The sequence below is a fragment of the Caloenas nicobarica genome, chromosome 1 (genome assembly GCF_036013445.1).
Source record: "Caloenas nicobarica isolate bCalNic1 chromosome 1, bCalNic1.hap1, whole genome shotgun sequence".
NCBI lineage: Eukaryota > Metazoa > Chordata > Aves > Columbiformes > Columbidae > Caloenas > Caloenas nicobarica.
The window spans coordinates 91,100,024-91,115,176 of record NC_088245.1 but is presented as its reverse complement, the minus strand read 5'-3'; the positions used below and the strand labels follow the sequence as shown (position 1 = coordinate 91,115,176).

Here is a 15,153-nt window from a genome sequence, read left to right as displayed (position 1 = left end):
CCTCTCATAAATTTTTTAACACTGTACACAGTATAATGCAGAGGCTTAAAAACATTATTAACTTTGAGAAATGTTCTTGTTTAAGTAAATAACCATTTTATTATTGTGGTAAGTCACTTCCAACCTGTGTTGGTGCTGATTAATGCACTTCTTAGGTGTGTGGCAGGCACCAGAGGTGTCCATTAATTAGGGCTGCTGCACAGTCTGTCAGTTCTTATTGCTTAATTAATAAACATTAGCTGAGATATTGAACTTTCCAAGGAAACTAGTGTACTGATGAACAGATTGTGCTAAGAGCCTGGCTTGCTAATGTTCATGTGAGGAAAGGAAGATTTATATTCCATGCATTTGGTTTGTAGAACAGCTGTGAGTGAAGTCTACTGGGACACCTGTTAGAGGCCACTGTATAATTTAGTGCATGTTGCCAAACTACAGTATTCAAAAAATTAAAAGAAAAAAATATTTAATGGGTTGTAATCAATATGCAAGAAAACTACTGTAGCAAGCAGAATAAAAGTCCTTACACTTATGAAAGTTTATTGTAATATAAAAATAACTTACCCTAATATAGTTATTTCAAACCACTGATATCAAAGCACTTGGCAGGCACCTAGGATTGGCTCTGTATCATGAGGCATGAGCAGCTGCCTCTCCTTCCTGGTAGATTTTTCAGATGTCAGCAGGACACAGGGACAATGTCCCCCACTGGACCTTCTTCTGTCTCAGTCTCATTAAAAAATCTGTCAGCTTTCAAAAGCAAAGATCTATGTTACTGCTAATAATGAAACTATCAGAAAGATTACAGCTTAATTTTCAGATGCCATTTTTGCCAATTGCAAATTGTTTTGAAACTAAACATGCATAAATTTTATGTAGAAGTCCATAAAGTATTTTTCAGATATTTTTGGTATCATAATTAATATTCAATATTAACTCTGTCTTCAACCTTGACAGCTATGTGTAACAGCAAACAAAAATGATAAAATATATTTAACAGGCTCCAGAGTTTAATATCATCTGTGTACAAAAACATATAAAAAGAATGGTCCCCTTTATAAAAATAAAAACCTAAGCATTAAAAAGCATGGAAATAATTAGCTATGATAACTGTAAAACATATTCCCTTGCCCTTATAGATTATATTCTTACCTGCCAAAAAGTGTTACTTATAAAAATACACCCTGCCCATTTTACTCACCTTAATACTGACCCACAAGACCTTCTAATGAGTTTTAACCATACTCAGCGCTGAAAATAAACCTACAGCCTCCTTATAAGTGTTTGATGGCAGCACAAAATATTTGCGTGTTGTCCTCCTTTTGATACCCATCAAGTGTTCGTCACAAAACCAGAACTAGAGAGCAGTAATCAGCCTTTTTGTTAGCAGACGCAGGGATTCATTTGCATAGAAACTAAGCTAATGTTCCTATTATTTCAGGTTGAAGTAGATGGGACATCGATTTGCCAATGTGGAAAGAGTTCCGCCAATTGCTAGAGCTGTTGTTGTACCCTTCTTGTAGATACAGATGTTTAGACCATTTCATGATTAATGTGGTGCTTCTTCAACCTTAAAGTGGCAAGGGAAAAGTTGTTTAAAAGATGTTAACATGTATAATCTTTATATATTATGTACTATTTTATATTACCAACAAAAATGTGATACTTCTTCCCTTTTAGGTATATGGATATCTAATTCCTCTGTTCAGAGATAAGTGTTGTGCAAGTAGCAAAGCAAAGATAAAATAAATAAATAGGTAGATAAATATATAAATAAATAAGGAACTAAAAAGCTGTCTTTCTTCCTTTGAGACTTGATTCCCATTGCAGTATTAGACACTTATCACATCTTTACTCTTGCTTCTTAGATTCTAAAAATAATACTTGCCTCACAAGGGATACTAATGATGGAGTATTTGCAGTTTATTTTTAAAATGTGCTGGTATTAATTAGAAATTATAATTAACCCAGTACCAGCTGGCATTTCTCTTCATACCAAAACGTTCCTTTTGAACAAGAGAGGAAACAAAATGCACTGTAACTTCTTTTTCAAAGATATAGCAAAGTACAGTATGCCAGAGAAAATATAATGTCTGGAAAATTGCAGTTGCTTTTGGGTTCTTTCCTGAATAAATTATTTCTGGGAAAGCTCATCAGCTCTCTATTGTTGTGTTGAGCAAATGCTATATGTCTCAAAAAAGTAGAGAAACTTTCGCTTTGCCTTGAAAACAAACTACATTTCCTGAATCCACCATTTGCAACAGGTACAGCTAAATATAAAGACTACAATATCTGCATTTCTGGGCTGCTAAAGATTGCCTATTCAGTGACAAGTATCAACTAAGGTACACCCCACACTGTAACAAGTACCTACATTTTATGAAGCCACTTTTGACAAACTGCTTGAAATACATGAGTTTTGACAGTTTTGTGATGAAAATTTCATGTACATGGGCTTGAATTTCATCCATCCTGAGTCTGTAACAGGAGCGATCTGGGGGCACATTCATTGTTAGGAGGCAAGGCTTTGGAAGAAATACTTGTCAGGCAATATGATGGTATTTTTTCCTATGGCAGCCACATTGGCTGTCCAGATTTTGAACCACTGAAGTAAATCCCAGGGATGTAAACAAGTAGCCAGAAAGGCAAATGGAAAGATTATCGTATTGACATATAGTTTACCTCTAGATACCACCTCAGCATGTGCATGGCCGGTCCCATCTGCACATATGGGGTCTGTCAATACTCAACAGGCACATTAGGTTCAGAGATCCCTATGGCAAGTGATGCTGCCTTTGGAGTCGCCTCCGCTTCCTGGTGCTGTCACCGATGGGTCTGAAACTTCCCCTGTGCAAATCCAGTTCCCTGGCGCATTGCAAACACTTGTTTTTCACGCATAGGTGTTTCTGCCAGAGTATAAGAGGGCTACACACTGTAGGACCAAGTCACCTCAAGCTACAAGAGGCTTGTTCCATTCTCTGCCATGCCATGAAGGGGAGCTAAGGTCCTAATATAGCTTCATTACTCTTATTTATTTGCATCATGCTCGCAGCATAAGTATTAGGCATTGCTGAACAGAGCCAACAACATTAATTCAGAATTCAAAAAGAGAACGAGGATATATTCCAGGATAATAAGATGGAATATATTGAAGCTACAGCTAGCGCTGTAAAACATTGATTTGCTGTAAACAGTTTAATGTACCCCCTTCCAGCTGCATTAATAAGTCTGCAGCATGTACATACATTGGCGTGAAAATGATAAATGTCTCCTTAAAGCAGAATGGGTAGAAATGCAGTAGGTATGTTTCTCAAAGTTCACTGCATTATTATAAATTTTGTATACAATTATTTGTACTTTAGAGAACATTTAGCATTGATTGGATTTTTAAGTGGAAAAGTTGTGTGTGTGTGGTAGGGTTGGTTTTTTTCCTAGCTTTGTTCTTGGTCAGCTGTTTACTGTCTTTCCATTACTCTATATAACAGAAATCCTGACTATGTCATTCCTGTCATCATCTGCACTGCTACCACCACTCATTGCAGAACCTATTAAATTTCCTCTTTTTTTTAAAATCTTACATAGAATGAATCCAGCCAGCTCTTCATGGACCTTATCTACTTTTGCTACCTCCTATCACACAGGGCTACTAATGTCCTTTTCAGACCATGTTTTTTGTTACCAGTGTTACTAAAAACAAGCCTCTCTTCAACTCTGATCAAATGTAATTTTTCATACAAGAGATTTATCTGTGGTATCAGATCTATTTCTTTCCAAATCCTGACCAAACATATTTTTCCACATCTGCTGAATCAGAAAGTTGTACTCACTTTAGGGTATATGGTAACACCATAATTTCATTAATTTCTGTTAAGTCATAAACAGCTTGGACATCCAGGTTTCTGAGACAGGCTGTGCAAAATAATGTTGTTCTTCACTGTAACTTGGTGTGTGAGACATTGCCTGAATTAATCATACTCTAACAATCAGCAGAAACAGCAAGCAAAAACCAAGTAAAGTTTCCAGGTGCTGCAATGTGCATTTGGAATGCTTGATTGTACAAGGTGTTTCAAAAAGATGGACCCAGTTTCAAAGCAGTATGTTTCACAATGGCAATATGTTACAATTACACAAAAATTTACAAACAGTTTAATGAGTTACCAAGTTTTACTCACCTTTTTATAAACTTATAAATGAGATATAGTGATTTCAAATTGGGTCCATCTTTTTGAAACACCCTGTATTGTCACTTCGCCACACACTTTGTCAGGACATAAATATTAGAGCATCCTGGTATGCAGCAGCCATACAAGGTTGGTTTGTGGCCCTGTGACTCCATTCAGTACAACATCAACCCGCAGGTGGGTAAAAAAGATAGTGATACTGGTTAGTTCTTTCCTCTCCTCCTCCTTTCTTGGCTGTTTGAAGAGGGTGTCCAGAGAGCCTAAAAAAATGCCTGCTGTGTTTCACATGCCTACAAAACACTTTGCATCTCCTCTGGTCACGCTCCTGCCAGTCCTGATTCCCTGAGTAAAGCCCCAGCAATACATAAAGTAAGGGTGCCTCTGCCATTAATTGTTATCACTGGTTTCTAATTGTCAACTTTACAGTGTTCTTTCAGCATTTAATGCCCAGTGATCGTATGCGTTGTATTTCTTTAGGTTATACTGTCTATTGAAGAAGGCTACAGGCTTCCAGCACCCATGGGCTGCCCAGCTTCTCTTCACCAACTAATGCTTCACTGCTGGCAAAAGGAGAGGAACCACCGTCCAAAATTTGGTGACATTGTCAGCTTTCTAGACAAACTGATCCGCAATCCGAGCACCCTTCATACCTTAGTGGAGGACGTACTTGTGTAAGACTCCTTTTGGTACCTTTTTTTTTGTAATGGATCGTGGCTATCATTAGATGTTTTAAGGTATTAAGTAGGGGTGGGAGAGAGCAGAAAAGTTCTGAATTCACAAAGTTATGGCGATTCAAATAACTGTAAGCCTCTTTTAAGGTTTGCTTTATTGTTAATGAACTGTTGTATAAGGACTTGCTGATGACACCAAACTGAGTGGGGAAGGGGACACGTTGGAAGGGAGAGCCACCCTGCATAGCCCTGGATAGGCTGGAAGAGTGGGCTAAAAAGAACCTGATGAAGTTCAACAAGGACAAGTGTAAGGTCTTCCACCTTGGAGAACATAATCCAGAAGTGCAGCACAGGCTGGGATCTACCTGGCTGGGGAGCAGCTCTGTGGAAAGGGACCTGGGGGTCCTGGTGGACAACAAGCTCAGTATGAGTGAACAGTGAGCTGCTGCGGCAAAGAAAGCCAACAGGATGCTGGGCTGCATTAGCAAGGGCATCACCAGCAGAGACAAGGATGTCATTATCCCACTCTACTCAGTGCTTGTCAGGCCACACCTGGAACACTGTTCAGTTTTGGTCCCCACTACACAAATAAGTTGTGGACAGGCTGGAGAAGGTCCAGAGAAGGGCCACAAAGATGATCGAAGGACTGGGAAGCCACCACATGAAGAAAGGCTGAGAGAACTGAGCTCGTTCAGCCTTGAGAGAAGAAGGCTTAGAGGAGACCTTATCACCGTGTTCCAATATTTAAAGGGGGGCTACAAAGAAGATGGAGACTCCCTTTTTACAAGGAAAACCTGAGGGGCGATGGGTACAAGTTACTCCTGGAGAGATTCTGATTGGACACAGAGGGAAATGTTTCATGATGAGAATAATCAGCTATTGGAATAATCTCCCCAGGGAAGTGGTGGATTCCCCAACATCGGACACTTTTAAGATTCAGCTGGGCAGGGTGGTGGGCCACCTTTTCTAGACTGTACTTTTGCCAGAAAGCCTGGACCAGATGATCCTTGTGGTCTATTCCAGCCTGGTATTCTATGATTCCATGACTTTTTTATTTTTCTCAAGTCATGCAGGTTATATTAGGTATTTTTCTTTGTTTGGTTTGGTTTGTTTTTTGTTTGAGCTCTGTTTGTGCGTTGTCTGTCCTTGATCTTCGTGAATCTATTTATTCTCCTTTTTTGGCTCTTCTCCTATATGCTAGTATTCTCTTTGTAATTTTTTTCTCTATTCAACAGCCTGTCTCTCCATCTGACAGTGCCCAAGCAATTTCTGAACTGCCCAGGAGTAATTCCCCGCAGAAAGTAGTTATGTCTTAGCTTGCTAAATCTGTATTTATCTGCAGAAGAATGGCAACAGTGACCAAATACAAGATGGTGCTATTACTATTCCACAAAAAAATAATTATTGATGGTGTTGTCCAAAGTTTTTTCCATTCATAATATTACAGAAATTAATGCAGCCACAGAAGAAGCAAGGCTGTGGTGGGAGAATTTGTCAATTTTTGTAGGCTTATTAATCCATACTGTCCCTGGATATCATCTGAAAGCAGTGAAGGTCCAGGTTGCCTCACTGTCTTCATTACCTGAAATTCACCTTAAGACAGAGGTGCTTTCATGGAGACCCCCCCTGTGTTTCTAAAGGGTTCTCAAAGCCTGGTGGGTGTTGCTGAGAACCTCAGTGGATTAAGGTGTTTTTTAATACAGTTTGAAGACAGGCTGAGCAACAGGGCAAAGATTGAGGCTGGTATCTTGCTATCCTTGTTTTCTTGCAGTCGAGCTCTTATTGAGCTCACCTGTTCGGAAAAGTTTTTCTGTTCATCTGGGAATGCTTGATGCAGTTAATCTGAATGATTTTTGTGTTGCTCTTAACTTACGAGGTAGTTATTCTATAGAATCATACAGTCATAGAGTAATTCAGGTTGGAAGAGACCTTGGTAGGTGTTTAATTGAGGTTTCTACTTAGCAACGTTCTCCTGTCCTGCAGTCTCTCTCTGTTATTTTGATAATGTGAATGAAAATCAGTGTGCTTAATGTATTTGAATATGTGTGGTTGAAACTTGGTATGTTAAGATACTAGAGTGTGTTGCTTCCTACAGTATACATAAGCCATATCATAAAGCTTTTATAAACAGCAGTGTGCTTTTTCTGCATTCTGTTCTTACAGTTTCCACACAAAATGTACAAAGTCAATGGAAGTTGTGAGCCCTCATCAGTGTGGTACACAACAGAAGACTGGAAATGTATGCGCCAAAATTGGACATTTTTTTTTTCCACCTGTTTCAGTTGTGATAATATTCAGGAAAACAACTGAAACAGGAATTTGATTAAATTAGCTCCTTCGTTTTTATTTGCTACTCTGTGTAATTCTATATAAAAGCAAAGATATAAAATCTTAATTTTTTTGCTTCTTTTAGGTTTTGGACACTGTAATCAAAGTGTTCCCATTGCACAATAGTATAGCAATAAGAAGCCATTTGGGGTTTTTTTTTGGAGAGAAATATTAGAATAATCTCACAGTTTTAGTATTTTTAAATTCTATCTCATGTTAAATTTCGTTTGTCCTCTGCTTTGACTACTGTATTTACAAATTATTATCATCCTGAAGATGTAAGATCTGTAAAGAAATGCGTTGTGGGAACAAAGAGAAGAACAGTAGGTCTGTTCCTTGGTTTGTTACCGAGCTGCAGAGCTTTAAAAAAATGTATTAAGTAGTGTAACTTGGCAGATGAAGATGGTTTCTAAGTTTTAGACAACAGGTTAAAGAGATCTGCAGTTAAGATTTGACCTTTACAGCGCAGGCTCCTCTCTCATTCCTTCTGTCTTCTGTCTACCAGAGTAAACCAAGTGTCATATTTTGTACTGCTTTGGTAACCTTTACATTTTGTTTTTACAGAATGCCAGATTCACCTGGTGAAGTTCCAGAATATCCTTTGTTTGTTTCAGTCAGTGACTGGCTGGATTCCATAAAAATGGGTCAGTATAAAAATAACTTCATGGCAGCAGGTTTCACAACTTTGGATATGGTTTCAAGAATGAGTATTGAGTAAGTATGTAATCTATTATCCCTACAGTGACTTAATCAATCTGAATTTCTTTGAATGCTGCAGTGATGTAATTATCATCATGTATGGAATAGTGCTTTCATTTCCTTTCCTATCTAAGGTAATAAGACAAATACAGTTGATTTACCAAAACGATGCAGGAGAAATATGTGATTAAGACACCCAGAACTGACATTTCATTCTGTGACCATACCAAACACTGCCAAAGGTCAAGCAGAGAACATTCTTAAATGTTTCTTGGGGAATCAGTTTTGATCTAGACCACTGAAATCAGTGGTAAAGATATTTTTTTACTTTGCTGTGAAAATCGTCAACCCCATGTCAGTCCTCATGGAAGTTGTTCCGTGGCTTGCTGCCCTTCTTCAATCATCTCTGAGTCCCCTCTATCATTTTTTAAATGAAAACGCTGCACCCAGTATATAGGAGTTTGGGCAAACTATGGATTAATATGGTAGCATAACAATACATTCTGTTTTGTTCACTATTCCCTTCCCATTAATTCCTAATCTTTTATTTGATGCTGAGTCTGTCTGTATTAATAATGGTAGTGGTCAGTTAAAACTCAGTAATTTTACGTGTGAAGTTAGGACTGGTTTTCTCCCATGTGTATCACTTTACATTCACCTGCATTGAATTTTATCTGCTGCTTTATGGCATAGTCACTTAGTCTTATAAGATCCTTCTGAAACTCTTTGCAGCTGGCCCTTTCCATTACCGCCCTAAGAATTCAGTCTTGCCAACTGACTTCTTTGCCTCTGTGCTCACCTGTTTCTCCAGACCATTTACCCTGCAGGTTTCCATTCACGACTGCATTGTAAAACCTGGCAGGTTACTCCTAACCTCCTGTCTTTGAAATGGTTATTTAGTCACACAAACACCTTCTTATGCCATGGCTCCTTATTTTCCTTATAAAGCTTTGATGAGGCATCCTCTCGAAAGATTTTTAAATCCAAGTAGGGTGTATCAAATGGATTGCCCTTATCCATGTGTGTGCTGACTCCTCCACTGGAAACAAATAATTTTATAAAATAGAACTTCCCTTTGCAAAGCCATAGTGATTCCAGTAGAAAACTTATCCAGGCATCCCATAATTCTGTACTTTAGTATAGTTTCTATTATGCACTGTAATGATTTCATGCTCACAGGTCTGTGGTTCCCACATCTCCCCTGAAAACTTGTTACTTTGCGTGGCACCACTCTCCGTGCCTCAGGCACCAAGAAATTTTTAAGCAAGTGGAACGAAGCTGAAACCTCACTCTCTCACACCCCTGTTAGTAATTCCACTACTTCCTCCTTTAAGTCTTTTAAAACTCTTTGCTAAATATAGTCTTATTCCGGAGGTGGGTTGTTGCTTGGTTTTTAAGTTTGTTATAGAACCTCTCCTGCAGTCACTTCAACTTCAGACAGATCCTCTGACAAGTACTCCGTAAAGGTTCTGTCATGGGAGTCACTTCAGTTTGTTCCACAGTGAATATCAACTCAAATAATTGGTTCAGTCTTCTGGAGGTGGCCAGTCTTGCAGTGCTTTTTTATACTCAAATCATCATTAGACGCTACAGGCACTCTGGTAGATTTCTCGTACCCCAGTGAGCTTGCAAAAAAATGTATTATGAGTCTTATTACTAGGTGTCTTTTTCTGGTTGTTCCTCAAGTTGGGTTTTTTTTTTAGCCTGCCTTACTGTGCTTTTAAAGATAATCTGCCTAAGGTTATCATCTTTCCTACTTTCTTTCTTTAGATACCACTTCAGCTTTTCGAAAGATTCTTTCTTCAAACAACCTCTGTTACCCTAAGGCTGCTGGCACCCTTCTCAGTTTTATCAGGCCTTTCCTTGATATGTGCTATGCATTGTTCCTGCATTTCTAACACCACTCCCTGCTGTAAAGGTTTATTCTTTTAGTTGACCCTTTTTAGCTTCTAAGATGCTCAATATTTTTGCATAATCCCTGCTGACCTTAAGCATTGTGTATCATCCCCCATGTGGATGCTAAGCCCAAGTACATAATACTTGCTGCTATACAGTGGCTCTTCATCTGGAGGATACAGAGCCAGGTATCTTGAACTGCAAACCTGAAACTCATAAAGGCCATGCCTCATCCCCCGGGCTCCTTTACTAGCTGTATCATCAAACAGTTTTTGAGGGTATCTAAACAAGTGATATCTATGCTATGTCCCAGCGTGGGATTTGCACAATTAGACAAGGCATATCTGAAGTTTCCTGCCCTCGCCACCTCCGTGATCTCTCTCAGCATATTGCAGTTGTTGATGTTTATAGAACAACGGAACTAGTGGATGGTGCCAGACACTGAGGGCTGGTGACTTCATTCCTGCCAAAGAGTCAGGTTCTGTGGGTGACCTACCACCTCCAGGGTGCTGGTCTAGACGAGATGGAGGGAAATCTGGGCTGAGCTCTAAGATTCAGTGCTATTCTGATCTTGAGACCACCTCTCACCACCATTGCCCAAATCATCAGAAGCACAGCCTCTGTTATTGATATTTCAGCGTCAAGACTGCAAAAGTGAGTGTATCAGGCCTGTTCCTTTGCAAGTGTAAGTGGAAAATGTTTGCTACTAACATATTGCTAAAAATGGACTATTAGAACCCTCCTCTTGGGTTCTTCCTCAAGAGCTGGAAAAATTACTTGACCATTAGTATCACAACAGCTGTCTGTTCTAACTACAACATTTTAAAAATTTTTTTCTTAAATGGCTGCCTTTAAACAAATTTGGAATTGACAGGTGCAGAAAACTTGAACATTTGCAGTATTCTCGTATGTTCCAGTCAGGAAAATAAACTGTCCTGAAGTAGAGCAATTCATCATATATTTATAGTCTTCTGTGTGCAAGAGACTTTACTATACTGGCATCCACGATGAAACTTTTTATCTTGCAGTGACATTAGAAGAATTGGAGTTGTACTCATTGGACACCAGAGACGAATAATCAGCAGTTTACAGACTTTGCGGTTACAAATGATGCACATACAGGAGAAAGGATTTCATGTATGAAAGTACTAGAATCAACTGTGTTTTGTGCCTCAGCATTTCTAAAATGGAAAATATTCTCATTCTTCCCTTCTGCTCTTCCCAACTTCAAGAACTGCAGTCTCCTGTTCAGATTATAAAAGTACTTGTATGTTAATGCTTCCAAACAGGAATTTTTAATCACACTGCATAGCTCCTCTGCCAGTTACCTGCCAATAAAATCCTGGCCTACTGCAAGACTCTCGCTACACATTGATGAATAACTCAGCATGGATGTGTAACTTTGTTTAACAGTATTCGGGAAACTTTCATGAACTTACTTGAAAGTAGTAACCTATTTGGCCTGGTGTGGCTTCTTTATCGATGTATTTAGAGTTTGCTGGTAGATCAAAAAGTATTTGACTTCTTTCATGTTCTGTGACCATGTAACTTCCAATACCAAATGTGCAATCAAGAAGAAGTTTGACATATATATTTATTTTATCTCTTAATTAAATCCAAATAGATGGGTCCTATTGTTACATTACTTTATAATAGTTTAAATGCTGGTAAGTTGGTGCCTCAAAATGTTAGTATTGTTTGCAGAAATGACTGATGATTTTATGTAGCGAGTTTTTGTTGTGTGAATAATTGGGAGGACAGTGAAAGAAATCTCTTTGAAATCTTAAGGTACTTGGTTTTTAATTACTTTAGCACTTGACACTTTTTATGCTTTAAATTTTAGATTAGGTTGGAAAATGTGTTCATCCTTGGGATTCTTCACCACTCTATACCACCTTTGTTGGTTTTTTTTTTTGGTAGTACTCAGCATTTGCTTCTACTACGTGGCAAATATTCACTGGAAAACTGATTGTAACGTTCCCATAACCACGTGTAAAACATGCTTGTCAGCTGTATCGTGGCCACATAGACTTCAGAAAGCTTTCTGTTCCAAAAATGCAGGCATGAACTAAGCATAATTTCCACCAGTGGTAGTAGACCTTTGAGGGCCAGCCATCAGTGGGGTGATGTGCTAATTCCCATGGGAGCAGGCCAGCCATATCATCCTCCAGTTGGGGGCAGTGGTACGACCACCAACTAATGCTGGAAGCTACACACTGTGGTATTTGGTCTTCTTGTACGTAGGCAGAAAAGGAGATATAGGACAGCAGTGTAATAATGTGTTGCCTTGAGTCTACTTCTAACTGCTTTTAGAAGTAAAAAGGAGACTCTGTTGAAATGGAGCTCTGGTTACTATGGGCTGGATCTTCATTTAGTGTAAATGCCATTGATGACCATTACCTTTAGAACTCTTCAATAGCCATATTTACATGCAAGAAAATGGCTGCAAAGGCCTAAAGTAATATTTGTACCTCTCTAAGAATTACAGCTTTCATGTTTTATTTGGACAACTTACACAGACGTGTAGGGCTACAATTCCAAACATTTGCATGAGATATGCGCTTCTGGAAACAGGGGAACAGGCGCATGTCTGCGTGCTGTAGAAGTCACGTGCAGATCTACATGCATGTCACATGTAAACTGGATGCAGATGCTTTTGTCGATTTATAGTTTGGAGGATGTTTTTGAGTTACATGGCATTCCAATATACTCAAGCTTTAAAACTCTTCTGTTAAAACGTGCGTTTGGGTAGTTATTACAATATATGTGTATATCAAAATGAACTAAATACTTTATGTAATCATACCGATATTTACTGCTTAATTTACAGCTTGTAAATCAAAATGTACTTCCTAACTCTTGGAAAAGGCTGCCATTGTGTACCGGTGGCAAAGAAGGAAAATCAGAAAGCAACTCAGAAAAGATTATGCTTCCAACCAGTTCACACAGTAAGACATGCTAGGCCTGTTGTCACTTTATGTTGGAATAACTGCATTAATTTAAGAGGGATGACAGTAGTTCACCAAGTAAATTTTCCTTTCTTTCATTAAAAAAAGAATTAACCAAGGAACAAGTTTTCTAAAGATCAGGATTCACTGGTGTTCTACAATGCCAATTTAATGATCTTGTTTAATTAAGGGCAGTACCAATCCTATTCTAGCTACAAAGGTAATTTTGCCAGCATGAGTAGTGCCATTGAACTCAGCAGGACTGTACACGCATGTACATTTAGCAAGATCACAGGCCGTCAGTGGGAAAAAAAGTATTTGTTCTTTTCTGTGACTGTCACTTGAAAAATTCTGCCCCAATTCCACATCTGAATAATTTTGTGGTAAAAGTTCTCTTATGGAAAGAAAACCACACTTACCTGAAGCCTTTTTAAAAATACTGTCATCACAGCATAATTTAGGAGTTGATTTTCCTTTATCATTTTGTTATCCTTTTTGCCTGTCATTGCTTCTGTGGCCAACAACGTGACATCTGTGCAAGGAGCCTCTCTCACAATTAAATACACTGCCAAGGAGGTATGAGTATGTTATTTGTCAATGGGGTTTCAAAATTACTCATAACTAATCCAAACCATGTACGTGCACTTTTAAATTCTCCTTCACAATTTTGTTTTCATTACTGGTAGTGTGGATGCAGAGCAGCATGTTACATGCACGCAACCTAGAAATATTTCATGGAAATTAATTTCCAAATTTATCACACTACTGAAAACATATTTTCAATAGAAAAAAAATCAATATTAAAACATTTATTAGTCAGATATATTTTTTATATAACCACGAGTTCGGGTAACAAGAAAGGAAAGAACAAGGTAATCTTTGGGTGAGGGCATTTATTAAAAACATTGTAAATTCAGGATTTTGTGGGTTTATACAGCTTGATTTTTTTGTTGTTGTGGTGGTGCAGTATGACACTTTTATAATAGTTATCTTGATCAAATTCACATTTTCTCCATTTTGGAAACACTTTATTTGCTCTTGCTCCAATTCCAAGGCTACTCTTGTTTTGGTTGTCCTAATTTTTTCATTTAAAAAACAAACAAAAAACCAATAGATGTTATTTTCTAAATGTGAGCTTAATTCTGTGCAGGTCACAAATGTATATGTGAAATCAGAGCAACTTTCTTTGTTACAGAGGATACTTTCTTCGGGTGAAAATTAGCTCTATTTAGTTATCCTGTATATTGCAATATGCAGTTAGAGCTTAAATTTAACAAATTTAAGCAAATCTAGTAAGCCGTCTTTGAGAATCTGGCCACATTGCAGAGTGCTTCATGATTAAAAGTAGTCATTGAAAGTTCACTAAATGAAGTGTGTATGCATGATATGCAAGCCAAAAAAAAAAGGCATTAAAATGTGGACATAAGGAAATGAAATAGTTCAAAGTTATTTACAAGTGATATCCATGTGTATATTTTTCTCACAGATCTGATTGTCATTGATCTAGAATATAACCTATCTGTACCGTTATGACTACTTGCGTATCACATAAGCGCCCAAAACACAGCTTAAGCGACGGCCTTGACTGCTGAGCAGGACCATGTTAGTGTCTCTTGGCTGACAAGTGCACTGCCCTTGTCCATCATGTGCCAACAGCAGCGCTTCTAAAGTTGACTGACAAGTAACTTGGATGTCCAGGCACTTGTCAGTTAGAGCCCAGAGACCTACTGTGAGGAATTCTTCTCACCTGATCTTGGAGGTCTGCACTTGAGCTAGTCGTCTGAGGTTCCCTTTTAATCAATGAGGAGAAGTGGGCCCTTGTAGGATGCGAGTCATCTAACATATGTAATTATTTATTTCTGGGTTAGATGAATTGTGCCAAAGAGGCACCTGTTTCTCTGCATTCAAAGAGATCAAAATTACTAGCTTATATCCAGGCATCTGTGTTTGGTCAGATGAATCTCATGCACTGATTGTATCTAGTCTTTATGCTGCACCCGTGAAAAAAGAGAGAATTTGTGCATAAGACTGGTATTAAAACTGAACAAGTAACAGCAGAAGGTTTAGTAGATTTTGCTCAGGAGGGGTTTGCACATTGGAATTACTGAGAAGCAATGGGACTCCATTAGATGAAAGAAAGAGAATTGAGCTATGTAATTTAATTTTTTCTTAAACAAAAGTTACCCTTTTTGTTCCCCATGAATGTAAATTCAGTGTCTGTCCAATAAAAACTTGGACACATGCTGTGCTTTAAGACATCAGCCAAGACTTTTCAGCATAAGGCAATTTTTTAAACTGCAAATAGTGCACTCAACTATAAATTCAAATAGACTAGTTGTTCTGGACAAAGCATTCTCTGTCCAAAATTGTATCAGGTATTACCTGCATTATTCTGACATGGAACTCATACACTGTAGTACTTTGATTCTTCTG

At 38.3% G+C, this 15,153-nt stretch overlaps 1 protein-coding gene across 1 annotated transcript in view; it reads left to right on the top strand.

Annotated features, from left to right (window-relative positions):
• EPHA6 (EPH receptor A6) overlaps window positions 1–11,112 on the top strand; it is a 481,365-nt gene extending 470,253 nt beyond the window's left edge. The window contains 3 exon segments of the mRNA XM_065645252.1: window positions 4,656–4,849; window positions 7,742–7,891; window positions 10,801–11,112. Of these exon segments, the coding sequence (XP_065501324.1) occupies window positions 4,656–4,849; window positions 7,742–7,891; window positions 10,801–10,915 (459 nt within the window). The 3' untranslated portion in view covers window positions 10,916–11,112.
• The last annotated feature ends 4,041 nt before the right edge of the window (window positions 11,113–15,153 follow it).